The sequence below is a fragment of the Vitis vinifera genome, chromosome 5 (assembly GCF_030704535.1).
Source record: "Vitis vinifera cultivar Pinot Noir 40024 chromosome 5, ASM3070453v1".
In the NCBI taxonomy this organism is placed as follows: Eukaryota; Viridiplantae; Streptophyta; class Magnoliopsida; order Vitales; family Vitaceae; genus Vitis; species Vitis vinifera.
In genome coordinates this window covers 3462963-3480216 of record NC_081809.1, presented here as the reverse complement: position 1 = coordinate 3480216, position 17254 = coordinate 3462963, and the positions used below count along the sequence as shown (strand labels likewise).

The window sequence follows — 17254 nt, the reverse complement described above, 5'->3', positions numbered from 1 at the left end:
TAATATGATTAATTGAATTTAATGTAGTCAACACTATTAAAAAAGTGAAATGAAATTATAATTTCTTTTTTGGTTTTCACTTTCCAACTTTATCATACCTTTTATTCTATTATAATTAGGGAAAATAGATTATTTTGCTAATTGAATTATTTTAAAATTTTAAAATTCGATAAAAAATGCTTGAAACTTTTTATTTTTAGTTATTTTTATTTGATGAAAAATAAATTTAGAAGTGTGGGTTGATAAATTTGGTCAAAATGTAACTTATTTGAAAACACTTTGACTATCCTTGAGTGTTACAATGATGGGCCCATTGAAATTAAAGTTGAAGTTAGTAACTAGGTCTGAATTTACTTAAGATAATATGATTGATTGAATTTAATGTAGTCAACACTATTAAAAAAGTGAAATAAAATTATAATTTCTTTTTTGGTTTTCACTTTCCAACTTTATCATACCGTTTATTCTATTATAATCAGGGAAAGTATATTATTTTGCTAATTGAATTATTTTAAAATTTAAAAATTCGATAAAAAATGCTTGAAACTTTTTATTTTTAGTTATTTTTATTTGATGAAAAGGAAATTTAGAAGTGTGGGTTGATAAATTTGGTCAAAATATAACTTATTTGAATACACTTTGACTATCCCCGAGTGTTACAATGATGGGCCCATTGAAATTAAAGTTGAAGTTAGTAACTAGGTCTGAATTTACTTAAGATAATATGATTGATTGAATTTAATGTAGTCAACACTATTAAAAAAATGAAATGAAATTATAATTTCTTTTTTGGTTTTCACTTTCCAATTTTATCATACCTTTTATTCTATTATAATTAGGGAAAATAAATTATTTTGCTAATTGAATTATTTTAAAATTTAAAAATTCGATAAAAAATGCTTGAAACTTTTTATTTTTAGTTATTTTTATGAGGGTTATTTTTAAAAAAACTATACAAGCACGTAGAATGATTAAAATTAAAGTATTGGATATAAAATCATTTTTAAAATATATTTAAAAATATTAAAAATAATTTTAAAATATTTTATATTTACTTTTGTTATATAAAACATTAAAGAACAATTTTCAAAAAATATTTTTTAAAATTATTTTTGAAAATAATTACCAATCTTATTTATCCAATGTTTTTTTAGAAAACATTATAAGTAATTTTTCAAATTTTAAAAAATATTTTAAAATTTTTATCAAATACTTAATTTTTTTTTCTTTCTAAAAATGCTTTTTAAATTAAGAATGTGTTGGATAGTAAATTTTTACAAGTGTTTTATAAATTTTACTAAATATATAATATTTAAAAAAAAAACTTAAAAACACTTTAAAAATCAGGCTGCATCCATTAATTTGAGAGAATTTACCTTATCATAATTTTTTTCAAAATTACGTATTTACCCCTGTTTAGGTAATTTCATGAACGAAGAATACAAGGCAGAGCTGCCATAAAAAATATCTCCACTCAATATTTTAAAAGTTTAAATTCTTAATATAGTGGAACGTCCAATCGTCATGTACGTATATGACAGCGAAGCTGTCACTTAATCATTTCTCTCCATATTTAACACGTTGGATTCCGCAATCTGACACACCACTTGTCCTTGAATTGCACGCTCCCGACCCACGCGCCGTTGCACGACGCACATGCCCTAACCACCAGACAAATCCAGGGAAACAAACAAGTCTCGTAAAAAATATTCAGAAGTATATATATATATAGGTTTTTGATTCATGCAGCATGCAGAAAGAGAACAAAAAAGGAAGGAAAAAGAATTCATTTAATTCATGTTCATCGCCGCCTCTTGTAGTCTTGGAGTCTTGTTGGCTTCCTTGAGAAAAGAAAATTATTTAATCCACAGAACTTGAAAAGGGTGAGAGAGGTAAGCAAATGGAATAGAAAGTGGAGGAGGTGGGAAAATACAGCTCTTTCTATGATGTGTACATCAAAACAATTAGCGTGAAAATTCGAATAGATTCGAGCTCACAATTGAGATAGTCCGAGTACGTATTCGCCAATATGCGTGTTGTGATTGGTTGATTGATCAATGGTTTTTAAGGCGGTGGAGGACATATTTTATTCGCTAATTTTTGTGCTTTTGACGGGGAATCACTGATGGCTTTTGAGCTTATGCAACCCGAGTCAGCTTCCGGAGATTCCGCTTCTGGGTTTTGTTGGGTTTTTTGAGATATTCTGTGGGTCGAGAGGGTTTGGCATTTGGGGGAGTGATGTTAGACTTTAGGGAAGGTGGCGTGGCGAGGGGATTAGGTTTAGGGTTAGGTTTTGGGTTTTGGGATTAGGTTTTGGGGGGAAGATGGAAGAGAATGAGCTCGAGGAAGGCGGGGCTTCCTACTACAAGGAGGAAGACAACGCAAGCATTGACCCTGAAATCGCTCTCTCTTACATTGTAAGGGTTTCTTTATGCTTGCTTCATCAAATTTGAATCTTTTAGTGGGAATTGTTTTAAATTCACTAATTGTGCTGTTTGGATTGGGTGGGTTGATGCTGTAAGTTTCAATTGGATTATAGTATTGGGTTTTTGAAAGTTCAAAGATGGCTACTCGGATATAGTCTTGGAACAGAATTGGTTGGTTTGGTTGCTAAGAAAGAGTAGGAAAAAAAAAAGGATAATTAAAACTTTGAATTCTAGATTTTCATCACTTGGATGTTCAGAGAAGAAAAGTTGCACTTGGCTGAGCTCAATGTAATTATCTCAGGACTTGGTTTATTTGAATTGGTAATATCAGGAAACTTAAAAGACTCAAAAAATTTACTTTCTTTCACGCGCATAATAGTAAAACATTTAAGAACTGACTATGAAGGGCGTGACTTTGCTTAGGCTGGATATGGAAATCTTGTGCATGGTTTCCCCATTTTAGTTGAAGTACATATAAAGGATGTATCCTTGATCAATCTCAGTTTATTTGAACATCGTGCCAACTGGATTTATCATCAAAAGGACCCAATTTAAGACAAAAACAAGTGATTGCTGGTGCAGAAATTCTGCATAGAGTCATCTGTTTGGGAACATTTTCAAAAAAGAGTTCTCAAACAACAGTTTTTTAGAACCTTTCATAAAAACAGTTCTCAATTGTTCTTTCTTTTTTTTCTTTTTGATAACCGTAGATGCCTGGGCCAGCAAACTGGTGACCATTGGGGAGCAAACCCAAGGCCGGACCAACTGAGCTACCCCTCAGGGTTTAGTTCTCAATTGTTTATAAGAACATAATTCTATTTGGGAACTCAAATATGAAAAATAGCTTTCTTGATTTGTTCCCCATAACATTACCATGTACTTATATACAATGTAAAAGTTTTTAAAGTATTCTTCATATTTTCTGTTGTTGCTCATAATACTATACAAAAACCAATTGTAAACACCTTAAACTTGTTCTTAAAAGCTGCTTGTTTCTAGAACAAATTCTTAGAAAACTGTTTTCTGTGAAAAGTTTGCTAAACGAGTTTTCTGAACTAAAAACCTGTTTTGCGTTTAAAGAACAGAAATCTGTTTCCAAGATCAGTTACCAAACAGGGCTTTGGTGATTGGTGACTTGGGTTTTGAAGCTATGCAACCTTCGTTCCAACCATGGGATTTGTCAACCTTGTGACTATTTAATGAAGGACAGTAAAAGGAAAGAAACTTATTGTTTTATGTATGTTATTTCTTATTCGTCATTCTCAAGAAATAGTTGTACAAAACACAACCTAACTGATCCAAATAGCTGTACAAAAGTTTGATAAGTTGATTTTTCAATCTTTTTTATGAATTGAAACATGAAAATTTCCTACTCTGCAGAGATTTAAATCCCAACTATTTGTTGACAGCTAGAAATGACAAAAAACATGAATCTCAAAATTTTCCCATTTTCTTTTCCTCATGTTCCTCAAAAACTTAGCAAAGCATTGTTGTAAGCTCTCTTCTCCTCTTTTTATTTTGTGTAGACATTTCAAAAACCAACCACCTTGAAAATAGATTCTGTGCTAGTAATTAGTATGATTCAAAGGCAACAATTTTATGATGTAGAACTTCGTTAATTTGTTGATGCAGGACAAACTAGGATGGTTGTTTGTGATCAAATAAAGGTGGGCTAGGACTTCATTCATTTAGGATTTGAGTGGACCAAGGAGTTTAGGTTATGGCAATGGAAAAAAATAAAAAGCAAGGAAAGAAAAAGAGGATAGGATGACCTTAGAATCACATTAAGGTCTTTTAGGAATTTCACATAGAAAAGAAAATCTCACTAGTGAAAGTTGCAAAGCATTGAAAAAAAGAAAAAGAAAAAGCAATCAACATTACACATCAATTTTTATTGAACTCATGGTTATATCAAACTTTCTTATTTATAGGTTTTGAAAAACCTTGAAAACATAACAAACATGTATGTAATTTATTGTGACTCTTATTTCTTTCCTAAAACTTTTAAATCTTCCAAATAATTTTAGTTAAAGAAAATAGAAATATTGGAAAGTAGAAGCAAGTTTTAAAATAGTTTTGGAAATAAAAATTTTTTAGAAAATAAATACATTTCTTTTTAAAATGACACTTTTTAGGAATCTAAGTTTTTGGAAAATGAAAAGTTCAAAAGTATAGGAACTTATAACAATAAAAAAAGGTTTTTAACACAACATTTTAAGGCCATTCTTTGATTGATTTTTGAGAATTTGAAAGCTCTTTTTTAAGCCTAATAAGAAAAGAGTTTGACATGAAAGTCAAGATAATATTGCTTCTTGTAGAAACTCTTTTATAGGTAGACAGTTCTTTTATGTTTAATGAAACATTCATGATACCAAGATTGCTTCTTTGAAATTATGGTTTTAGCTTCAATGTCAATTTATAGTTGAAGCCAAAAATAAAGAGCCATGTCAAGCCATGCCTAAATTCTAAATGATAGCGAAATTATTAACTAATAGTAAAATTGACTTTAAATAACCTAAACATGCAAGGCTACCTAAATACCCTTGATGGAATAACTTAGGATCTATCATGTATCATTTTTTCCCTTTTTCTTTTTTCCTTTTTCGATTTCATTTGTGAGTAAACTGTGGAGGATTCATCCTTATCTTTTGTTGTTTTGAATTGGCATCTGAGAATTGTTTCATTCGTAGGAAACCCAATAACGTCTTAAATCCCAAATACTTATGGTTGCCTAAATCTTTTCTTCACTCCTCAGCTCTATTTTGGGTCCTATCTATATAAATTGTAGGCAATCATCCTCTATGATATCCTTAAACTCCTTTTTCATGGCCTTCCTCTTGTCCCTGTGACCCTCTCATCTTGAACCAAATCAATCCCCTCTACTGCTTTTTGTTTAATATGGATTAATGACCTCATTCTATATATTTTAGAAAGTTAGTCTCTTCAACTGTTTGGCCCCACAATATTTCTGAAAAAGGTTTTGATTTTAATCATGAAGAAAAGCCAAAATGCTAGAAGAAATCCAACAAATTTATGTTGAATGGATTATGGGTCATCAGGGTGCAGTTTGGCTGTAGTGCACAATGAATCAAAGGGTCCCAAGTTTGAGCCTCACTTGTATTTAATTAGTGCAGGGTAAAGAAGCCAACCCGTATCACTTAGTGTTTGCTTTGCGTGGAGTTGGGATAATACTTCATTGTCAGAGTGGATTCCCCATTATCCATATAAAAACGGAGGGTGAGGGGGGAGGAGAAAAATCATCTGCCATATCAGTAACATGTATTATCCAATACTCTCAGATACTGCTACTTGGTTTGCATCTTTAGAACAGGAAATTATGAAGCTTTGCACATATTAGTCTAGAACAGCTCCTACCTCACCTTAAAAGGTATAATAGGTCCATCTATAATGAATTTATGAACAAAGTTCTCTTTTGTAATGTTATCAACTAGGTCATCTTATGCCTTTGATTTTGTATATTGGTTAGGATCATGTTAAGAGAGGGTTGTTTTTTGTGTTTTCTCTTATGTGGCTTAGCCATTTGGTTTTTTTGTATACGTCATGTGTTCTTTGGTGTACTATTTTCTCATACCATATATATACATCTTTTATTTCCTATAAAAAAAAAAATCAACTTGGTTGTCTTATCAAATATGTGAATTTCTGTAGATACGGTCTTGTTAGCTATTTATTTTTTGGTTCTAGTCCATTTAATCACTTCTTTCCTTCAAAATATGGAGCAATCCAATAATGATTAGTAAGAAATTTGGGTTGTGTTTCTTGAAGGGTGAGAAGCTTCAAGATGTTTTGGGACATTTTCAAAAGGATTTTGAAGGTGGGGTTTCTGCAGAGAATTTGGGTAGGTAACTTATGTGGATATTATGGGTCATGAAGAGAAGCATGCAGGTGTTCCTTTAAAATTGATGGTATAGGGATTTATTCTTTTTGGTCAGGGGCAAAGTTTGGTGGCTATGGTTCATTTCTACCAACTTATCAGCGTTCTTCTATCTGGTCTCATCCAAAGACTCCACAGAGAGTCCAGAACTACAATAAGGCAATATCTCCTAACACTTTACTGATGGAGGTAAATGGAAAATTTTCCTTTGTATTTATTGTCAATTGGTGGAAGAAGCATATGGATGACCCTTTGTCAGCTTGAGAAGTTCTGTCATATTTGAGTATGTTACTGTGCAGGGTTGCCCTCAGATTGCTAAAGCACCCTCAAATGCTCACCCATCTGTGAAGCTTGGAACTACTTCCTGCGATGCCCCTTCATTGCATATGTCAAGAGTCCCATCTGGGAATATTTCAGTCAAACAAGATTCGTTCTTACCTTCTGCTCCAGTCATGGAGATGTCACCCTCAAAACATGGAACTTCAAATAAATTAGTTAATCCCACTGGCCGGAGAGTGCCAAAGGTTAGAATCAAAGTGGGTTCCGTTAGTGCTGAGAAAAAAAATGCTGAAATCTATAGTGGACTTGGGCTTGATAATTCTCCATCTTCATCACTGGGGAATAGCCCTGATGAAAGTGGAGGGATGCCACTTGAATCTCAAGAGACACTGCAGGAATCTCCCACCAGCATTCTTCAGGTAAAGCTTCTTTCTGAAATTACATATATTGTCTATTTCTATAATAGATATCCTGAATGATCTGGGGGTGCTTATTGGTTTGGTTTATGTGGTGGACCAGATTATGACTTCGTTCGCTGTTCCTGAGGGTGTACTGTTATCACCTCTTCATGACAGCTTCATTTGCTTGATAAGAAAGAAAAAATTTCCAAGAAACAGTAAACCTGTGCCTGCTCTTGAAGGCAGTCAAGAACAACCTGCTTTATCACCAGATGAGGCAGCTACATTGCTGGTTGATGAGCAGGTTCTAAAAGAGAAGAAAACAAGGTTAGTCGGGAAAAGTGAACGGCGAGCAGAAGTGAAGCATGGGAGTGGTATGGATTTTAAGAATGACATGGCATTTCCTTTGAAGGAAGAAGTAGAAAATCAGTTCCCAGAAGGCAAGGAGCATTTCTCCAATGACTTGAAATTCACATCTCTTTCCAACACACTACATGATGTTGGGGATTCTGGCAAAGGTACTGGCAGGGCAACTGAAATTTTCGGGGAGCCCAATAAAGATGGGTTGAAAGAAAGAGTATTCTTTTCTGACTTGGATAAGGAAGAGCCTTTGGAGCCAATAACTGGTCAAGACAGTGGCACAAGCGTGCAACGAAATGTTAAGAGTAGTTCTCTGGAAAATACTTGGGAATGCGGGGTGGCATGTTCCAATAAGAATGTTTCTGCTGATCCTAGAGAAGATGTCAGGTACAAAGGTAACAAGCTTCCTGGTCAATTTAGAGCTGACTCAGATATGTTTAGGGGTAAGGAAGATACTGATGTTGGAGAAATGGATCCTCAACAATGGAAGCTTGGCCAAAAAGCTGTATCACATGATCACGGTAGAATTACGATGTCCTGCAAGAAGGAAAAACAGCTGTGGGAGGGCAAAAAGAAGTTAAAGGGAGCCCAAATTAATGGTGAGCCTGCTCCCCATTTAGCAGAGGAAGGCTTGAGGATTGGATTTTGTTCAGCACCAAAAGATAAGCATAATTTGAAGTCCCAAAAAGATACTGGAGAGGTCGAGGATAATCCTAGAGAATTATTGACAGACAGAAAATCAGAACAGATGGCTGACCGAATAGATCCACTAAAGAGACCTGGTGAGAGGGCAAAGGTTTCTGATTTTAAGGATGTTGAGAAAGGAGGGAGTGCATTCTTTAAGTCAAAGGGAAGATCAAGCGGAAAAAGAGTTGAAAACCAGTATGCATCTGAGGCATCTTTACAAGTGGCCCTGAATCCACCTTTTACAGAAAACAGATCCACCACAAAGATGGTGCCAGCAGCAGTGGCTCCTGTAGTCATAGAAGAAAATTGGGTGTGCTGTGACAGTTGCCAGAAGTGGCGGCTTCTACCATTTGGTAAAAAGCCTGAACACCTCCCTGAGAAGTGGCTGTGTAGCATGCTAAGCTGGCTGTAAGTTCCCCTATGGAGCATTTTTTTTTTCAACAATAGCTGGCAAATTATCATTTCCAATTGATTTAATTCATGGTGGTAGGCAGAATTTTGGCTAAATATGGATAGATTTTTTTTTGAATTTATTTTTTATTTTTTTATTGCAACTCTGTGTGTGTATGTGTGTGGATGTACTTACACATACATGCACAAGATGATTTGGGGTTTGATGCCTAATCATGGTTCGCTATTGAAAATGTTTATAGGCCTGGGTTGAACCACTGTGATATCAGTGAGGAGGAAACAACAAAGGCTCTTAATGCATTGTACCAACTTTCTATTCCTGAGAGCCAAACTAGCATGCACAATCATGTCAATGGAATTGCATCTGGAGTAACTTTGGATGATGTACGACATCCTGCCCAGAACCATCAAAATCCCAGTTCTCATGACATGCCTAATGAAGGAAAGAAGAAATATGGATGCAAAAAAATGTCGAATGCAGGTAACAATAGTGGTCAGATTCCAAATTCTGCAAAGAACCATAGGCAGGAACCTTTGAAAAGCAGAAGCTTAATTGACATGCACAAATTAGATGTTGAAAAACACATACATAAACAAAAGGAGAAGAATATGAAAAAGGGTATGCATTTTGTTTTTAACCAGCATTTCTTTGTGGTCATCATCAGACTTCTTCGTGTGCAAACATGATTCATTTCTTGTGCATAATATATCTGCAGGTGATCTGGAGCAAACGAAGACAAAAAGTAAAAGGGAAGCTGATAATTATGGGGGTGAAGCTTCTAAGAAAGCTAAAACAGAAGATGCTTGTTATAGCGGTAAAAATTGCAATTTCAAACATGGCAGGGACCTTGGAAAGGTTTGCCTCATTTCTGACACCACTTTGCCAGCTAAGGCAACTGGGAAGGAAGTGATCAAATCCAATGAAATCTGTTATTCAGTGGATTCAAATTGTGATAAAAAGGACAAGATGCTACTTTCTGTAAAGAAACTGGAAGACCAAGCTCAGGTCTCTCTGCATGGTGGGTCATTGGCTATGAAAACAAGTGATAAAAGGGATATTGCTCTGGAGGAGAGGAAATTGAACGAGTGGGAGGACATTGAGAACCAGACAGATGTATGTCAAATTACCAAGGATCATATCCAGGAAAACAAGGTTTTTGTGAAGAAGGAGAATAGTGAGATGGAATTCAGAAAGGAAAAGAAAACCAAGCTGTCTATTGAGCGGGTGGAGTCCAATACAAGTAAGGGTGATGATAGATCAAGAAAAGGTGTGATGACCAGAATCCTCTTGTCAGGTACTAAAGATGATGAAGTTGACAATATAGAAGAGGTGAGAATTATTGAGAAAAACCAGCAACACAAAATGTGTGAAGAAAAGATCGCATCTCAACAAACGTTGGACAGTATTGACTCAATGAAAAAGGATTTGGGAACTGGGAAAGTTTCAATGGCAGCCACTTCAAGCTCTTCAAAGGTTTCAGGTTCTCGTAAAACTAGAGCCAACTTCCAAGAAGTGAAAGGCTCACCAGCAGAATCAGTCTCTTCATCTCCTCTGAGGGCCTCTAAATTAGACAACCTTACATCAGATAAAGGAGGCATTTTAAGAAAAGATGATGCCACAGATGGTGGTCTTTCCATGGTGGGTAACCTGGGAAGATGTTTGAATGGGGTAGGCAACAGAAGTTGCAATCAGTCTGGAGCACCAATAAAGGAGAAAGTATCCTCTGTCTTCCCTCCTAAATCCCTTGAACTTCATGCTCTTGATAACCGGGATGGAGATGCTAAACCCAAGTTCAGTGCCAAGGCTAAACCTTCTGAACTTCGGAACAGCCGTTTGGTGAAGGGTGATGCTGTTACCTCAGAACAACATCATGAGTATGGCAATGATCTGCATGCTGTGGAACATTGTGACAATGAAAATCATTTCTGTGATAGTGCATTATTTCCACAGAAATCTAGTAGAGGTTCCTCTATGCGGTCGAAGGAGAATAACAGAAGGTCCAGATCTGATTTTGATAGTGATAAGATGAAGGTCTGTGATCCGCTGAATGAGCAGGAAGATTTGCATGCAAGCAAGAGCCTGAGGTGTAAGTTAGAAAATGATACCCAACATCTTGCACCCCACCCTGAAACAGTTAGTGATGTAAAGCACAGTTTTCCTGGTCGAGGTTGTATTAAGTATAATGATGATGAGAAGAATCATGTTAACAAGGGGAATTCTTTAGGGAAATGGTCAGGTGACATCAAAAAAGAAAATCAGTTAAAATTTAGAGAATATGAGGGTTCAAATCTGAAATTGGGTGATTCATGTAGCCTTTATAAGAGTGCTACTCCTCAAAAATTTTTGAATAAGAGTTTTGCAAAGAAAACTGATCTGAAAGAATTAGAGTCAAGAGGTGAGACACTACAATTGTTCCCTTATCATGAAGGTGAACGTGAAACTCTGGCTCGGGATTTCCAATCAGTACCAGGATCCCAGAAAGAAAGGGTCTTTGATTTATGTTCAGTTGGTGCCTCTGCCTCTGCTGATGTGTCAAAAGTATTAAAGGAGCCTGGAAATGCTGGTATCAAGAATGGAACTCGACAGAGCTTGGGTCATCTCCTGCCTAATGAACACAGGGTCAGGGATCTAAGCATCTCTAGTCCCATGAGAAAGGATTCTTTTGGTCCTAGTGCCACTAATGCCCTGAAAGAAGCCAAAGATCTCAGAGACTATGCTGATCGTCTTAAGGTTGTTTGATATTTCCCTTAATCTGGTCTGTATTTATTTTCTCCAAAATTTGATGTTCTGCCTTTGCTTTTCTCACCTTCCTAAACTGTGGTATTATCTTATAATCTTTTGTAGAGCTCTGGTTTTGGTTTTGAAAGTTATGAGACATACTTCCAAGCTGCTGTAAAGTTTCTTCATGGTGCTTCACTTCTAGAAACTTGCAATAGTGATGGTGGGAAAAATGGGGTGATGACTCAAATTCAGGCATATAGTACTGCAGCTAAACTTTGCGAGTAAGTAAAAGTTTTAAAGTTTCAGGAAGATCAAATTTTCTTGTGATTTTGTCTCTATGTTCCGTTTCTTCCCAAATTAATCAAAAGTACTATTACTGTTGTTTTGACTGCCATAGAGAACTTTCTTATTTGCCTTGCCTTGTGCACTAGTGAATAGACTGCATTTAACTTTTGGCCAAATATATCTTGAGAGAAGCTTTACCTTCTAAAACCTAGTATAATTGGAGATTGCAAATACTCCCCATGGATTATTTTTTTTATGGGCAATCATGAAATTTATTAACAGCACTTAAACATACACACAATGTATACACAAAGAGGTGCCAAAAGGCAAGCAAAAAGAAGAGAGAAACAAAAAGCAACGCCTTCCTCTTACACAATGCTCAGCCAGTCAATGAGATCTATCATGGTAATTTAATTATCATCTATGTACACTCTAACCTACTCTAAAAATTACAAAGAAAGAAAGATTTTGATTGCTTGATCTGTCTGTTCAACATTTTCAAATGTTCTTCCATTTCTTTCCTTATAGTCCAAAACAAACATAAAGGAGTGATCCTTCAAACTTTCTTGTGCTTTTTTCTCAACAAAGGACTCATGCTATCTCAAGAGATTTCCTCTTACTAAAGGGTGCATCACAGGGCAATTTTAAGATTCAAGTCTCAAGACAATTGAGTATTGTGATTTGAGATCTTCACAAGTGTCATAAGGTTCTGGACGCTGTAATTTTTGAGGAATTAAAATTTAAGTATGGACTGCCTGTTTAATACTTTTGGACCATTGCTACTTCAGAAAAGAACTTTAGGGCATAGACTTGGTGTTTTCCTTCTAAATAGAATTTGAATGATCTTATGTGGCTAAATTTTGGTTTAAGATGACTAAGAAATTTTCTAGAACTAGTGTATAGTAATTCTTAAGTTTATATTTGTGCATTGGCATATGCGTTGTCTCTACTGAACTTCTTGCATTTGCAGACGCTGTGCCCATGAATATGAGAGACGGCAAGAAATGGCAGCTGCTGCTTTAGCATACAAATGCATGGAGGTGGCGTGCATGAGGGTAGTTTACTGCAAACATTCCAGTATAAATAGAGATCGGCATGAGCTGCAAGCAACTTTACAAATTGCTCCTAAAGGTACTACAAGAAACTTACAGTTAAAGTATATTGAAGCCTGTTCAAGTATGTTTAGGTGTATATTAATCCTACATTTTTTCTCCTTTCCTTAGGATATGTCTAACCCTACTGTTTAATGATAAAACTTGGGTGGGCTTCTGCCTTCAACAACTATCACCCTTTATTTTTTCAGAAATTTGTTTAAATTCCATGTTATTTGCTTTTCACACTCTGACATAAGATTTAATGGAGTATACCCTCCTAAATTGAGCTGAATGGGGGAGAAGGACTTGTGTAGCTGATCCCACAGTACTTGGTATTTAAGGCTGTTGAATTGAGTTGAGCCTACCCTTCCTTGGTATAAGAGTTGGTAAGAATAGTATTTTCATTGAAAAATTATTATTTCAATAACTACTATGAATAGTTAAAAATGTCAGACACCTAATTAGTAACTAGGATAAAATGTATTTAAAAGATTGCAATTATGATGACTTTATACTAAACTGCAGCAGAAGTTTCTTATTTAATGGATAGTTTTTTTAAAATCAGTCTATGAACAGATTAGATGACTAGACCATAAAGTGCTTTTTAAACTAGAACCACTATGTTCTTGAAATTATTTTGTATATAAAGGAATAAAATATACTCCAAAAGAATGTGATTAACTTGTGGAAGTCAAATAGATTCTGAAAAATGCAATTAAGAAATCGATCGTTCATATGTTGATGAAACAGCGTACATTTCTTAAGTAATGAAATTACTAAGTGTCCATTTCGACACACTCCTGTTTTTTATTTTTAAAATAAAAAACATCTATATATAAAAGTAGAGCCTTTGTACAAAAAGTGCAGATTTGCTTTATGTCTTTAAAGATCCTTTAAAAAATTTTAAAATTTGATGTAGTAAAACAATTTTGATACTTCAATTTTTTATTTTTTTTAAGACCATTCCTTTTTCAATGTAAGCGTCTAAGAATTTCTGTATTTTATCTTAAAGTTACTACAATTTTCTGATTCTAAAAACAGAAAAAAGGAAGCGCATCCAAATGGACATTAAGTTTTCAAGTTTTAGAGAATGCTAATAATTATACAGAAAATGTAGTGGGTGAGGTTCAGTGGGTCTTAAAGAGTGTCAGGGAGTTCAGGTCGAAAACTATGGAGTTTCAAACTGTGTATACTTTCTGCTTCAGTTACTTCAAACAAATGGAGATGTTTCAAAGTTTTAAATCATGCTTCCGATCATGAGGCAAGATTGAGGGAAACACTGTAGCCACTATTATGGCTTGTCATGTGCTTGTTCGTACGGAAAATAAGGGTTTTTCACTTCTTTTCCTTTTGGCTGAATGACCTGGCTTAACTATTTGTGATCAGTCCGTTTAACAATTGCATGTTTTTGTTCTGTCGAAGCAAGTTTAAAACAGTGATATCACATCGTCTTTTTGAAATTATTTCCTTAGGTGCATCTCCGTCATCTTCAGCATCAGATATCGATAATTTAAACAATCAAACAATGACTGATAAGGCTGCTCTGTCCAAGGTTTCTCATGTTGGTGGAAAGCATGTCATTGTTGCTCGTAACCATCCTAACTTTGTTCGGCTTCTTGATTTTGTAAGTCTTTTCAATTTGGTGTGCAATCTACCTTATTTATATATACTTATTTAGTAGAGAGAGAATATTTCTTCTTTAGTGCAAAAAACAATACATTTCCGTACTGGAATTCTGTCTAATTAAGCATGTTTTGACTTAATGATTATGTGATTCAATGTGTGTTGTGGATGAGAAGGATCCATCCATATCTTAGCTGGCATTAAGAAAGTTTTTTTGTATTTTCTTTTCTTATCCTTTCTTTACCACCCAAAACAAGGCAGCTGCAGCTGAGTTTTTTCAAAAACTTATACTAGTTATATCTGATGGTCATTCTTGATGCTATGGGTGCTCAGACCATTGGTTATTGGCTGCCTCTACTATTACAGTCACAGGCTTGATGTGCATATTCTGTCCCTTAAAACTATTTTTCTTAATGGGGTGATGCAGAATGAATATCTTACAAGATGTGGTTGTTGTGCAGGCACAGGATGTAAATTTTGCTATTGAGGCCTCAAGAAAATCACAGAAGGCTTTTGTGGCTGCTAATTTACTCCTGGAAGAGGCACAGAATAGGGAGGGTATCACTTCTGTTAGAAGGGTTATTGACTTCAGCTTCCAAGATGTAGAGGGACTCATTCGTTTGGTTCGGCTTGCACAGGAGGCCATTAGTTAGTCAGGTCTCAGTGGCAGTAGAGATTAAGTCTGCCCTGTATGTATAATGTGCACTTTTTGGTTTAATTCTACTGTAGTAGGCATCAGGAAGAAAAAAAGGGGGAAAAAGAAGCCAACTGGACCTGCACTTGGAATCCCTCAAAGGGACAGTCATCCCTCTCTGTACATGTGTACAAAAAGTGAGATTGATTTGCACATTTTGTAATGTATTCTTTGAATGTCCAGCTTGTTATAGTCATGGATAAGGGCATGACATGCTCCTCAGTTTCATGAAGGGTGATAAACTTCTTGCTTATTCAGTGACAGAGCCTGGAGATTATGTAATAGTCCAGTTTTTTTTTTTTTTTGGGCTCTCTTGTTCTGGAACTAGAGGGTATGTATATATATGTATTTATGTATGTATAGAGATTGAAAGCCCCTTAGGCAACTTGTTTGAGGAAGGTTGAATACTGAAATAGTTAGGAGCAGTCAATTTTCTGTCAAGGACTTCCTGTTTTGCTACTATTTATTTGAATTCTCAGTGGAATAGAAATCAAGTTCTTGGGGAGTTATTCTTTTATATATGAAGAACCCTCAAGTGTTTAAAGTTTTTCCTTAACTTTGTTGGCTTTCCCTGGTTTAAAAACCATTTGAATGCATATATATCTAATATTTGATCACTATTTCAGGAAAGCTTCTCTTTGCTCTCTTGTTTACTAATGTGCAAAGTGTATTGATTTTATTTTCCTTGTTTTGGTCATATTTATAGAGCTCTCTGTTGCTTTAGTTTGAATTTAAATCATTAGTTTCAATAACGAAGACATAAAGAAGCTAAGACGGCTAGAACAAAAAAATTTGCAATAGCCTGCATGGAGTCCCAGCATACTGAGATTTTGGCTACACAAGTTTTTTCTTTACCGAGGTTAGCAAGGTTTTGATTTATGGCATTGCAAGAAATTATATAGACCATTGCTGTTTATTCTTTGTTGCCAGTGTTCACTTCCTAACCAGCAATTTCATTTTCATATTGACAGCAATGTGGAATCTGTTCATCTATTCATCAATAAGCTTAGTGAAAGCTTGGATGGGGACATACCAGTTGCATCTCATGCTACAGATCCTGCTTGCACTGCATAAATGTCTTAGAGGTAAAGCTGTAGTTTCACTCTTTTCACATTTAATGTTGCTGAATCTTTAAAATTCAAACCAAGACATTTTATTGAAATCTCCGAGAAACAGTTCTGATTGTGACTCATAAAACAAAATGTGTTTTTGGAATTTTCTACTATCTGCTCAACCTGTTCCATGAAAAATTTTGGCAGAATTTTTTTCTCAAATAGTTTTTGAATAAAGTGCCACAGAGACCAAATTTTCAAACTTTTTTTTTAAGAGGCCAAGTTTTCCATAAATTTAGTTTTATTTTGTTTTCAAATTTTAATGTAATAGGATCATTCATTTCAATTGAATGTAAAAAAAATTTATTAGTTACATCTTGTTCTGCTTAGGTTTGCTGATGTTTATTGAATTTTTTATACAGAATTATAATAGCTATAACTATATATGTGTGGAGAACTGTGCCATTTTTTTCTAAATGGCTCTATTATTAGCTGCCACACTATCTTTTAAGTGTGAACATTTACCTGGAAAAAGGTAGGAACCTGGAAGGACACTTGATTTGTGGTAGATGAACACTGACACACCTTCAAACATGCACAACTCGCCCATCCACTTAAATTTTGCCACAGCAGTCTCTATATTTCCTCCAGTCGTGACATTTCAACCATATTCAGTTTGCCAAGCCTGTGCATTAGGCATATATGATTATTTGAATTGCATGTTGTACTTCTTTATGTCCAATTTTTCACAGTCAACTAGTCTGTTTGGGTAACAGGAAAGAAGATACCCAAGACCAGAGCAGGTTGTGATTTATGAGTTGACAGATGTTTTTATCATGCAAGTTGTGAAAATTAAGGAGATGGGAAAATAACATGGATTGAAGAAGTATTGAAAATTATGTGATGAGCACAGGGCAGATTTGAAGAAAAAATATCTCTGAATATTTAGACAGAAAGCCCATCTTGTTTTACCTAAAATATCTATAGTTAGTTCACAGTGAGGGTGATAATGAATTCATAAAATCATCTTTCATGCTGGTTCTTCTCCATTCTGGGTCTCCCCTCTCTGGTGACTTCTAATTCTTGTGCAGATGCTGTGTGTGTTGTCTATCTCTATCTCTGTTACATTTTTTTGTTGTTTTGTTTCAACATCCATCATTCTTTTGCTATTGTCTTGTTTTGGTTCAAAGTCAACAATTTATTTTCATGTGTTGAATTGCTGCTTATACTCCCTGTTACTTGAAAGTTGTGTGATTTGGGAATTCCCTACTGGTAGTGGTTTAGTTTCTTTGCTCAACTTATTTGGCGCTGTCATAGGTTCAGTGAGT

The 17254-nt window shown here is 35.0% G+C and overlaps 2 protein-coding genes across 5 annotated transcripts in view; both read left to right on the top strand.

The window, feature by feature from the left end:
• Positions 1–1640: 1640 nt before the first annotated feature.
• Positions 1641–15393, top strand: LOC100244340 (cysteine-tryptophan domain-containing zinc finger protein 5). Of its 4 annotated transcripts, none has more exons than XM_019220213.2 (11): positions 1642–2417; positions 6213–6261; positions 6380–6510; positions 6621–7019; positions 7120–8453; positions 8699–9075; positions 9173–11187; positions 11302–11459; positions 12434–12594; positions 14030–14181; positions 14642–15393. In XM_019220213.2, exons 1-11 carry the CDS (start codon positions 2325–2327, stop codon positions 14831–14833), a joined length of 5061 nt encoding a protein of 1686 aa, XP_019075758.1. In that variant the 5' UTR covers positions 1642–2324; the 3' UTR covers positions 14834–15393. The 4 variants fall into 4 exon arrangements, with proteins under 4 accessions (XP_059592766.1, XP_019075758.1, XP_002276252.1 ...); XM_002276216.4 differs by having other exon boundaries at positions 1643–2417; positions 6213–6285; positions 8699–8937; XM_010651447.3 differs by having other exon boundaries at positions 1643–2417; positions 6213–6285.
• Positions 5168–17254, top strand: part of LOC100266516 (small ribosomal subunit protein eS21) — an 85027-nt gene continuing 72940 nt past the window's right edge. The window contains exon 1 of the mRNA XM_059736786.1: positions 5168–5178. The gene's annotated coding sequence lies outside the window, so the exon portion shown is untranslated. The remainder of the gene's footprint in view (positions 5179–17254) is intronic.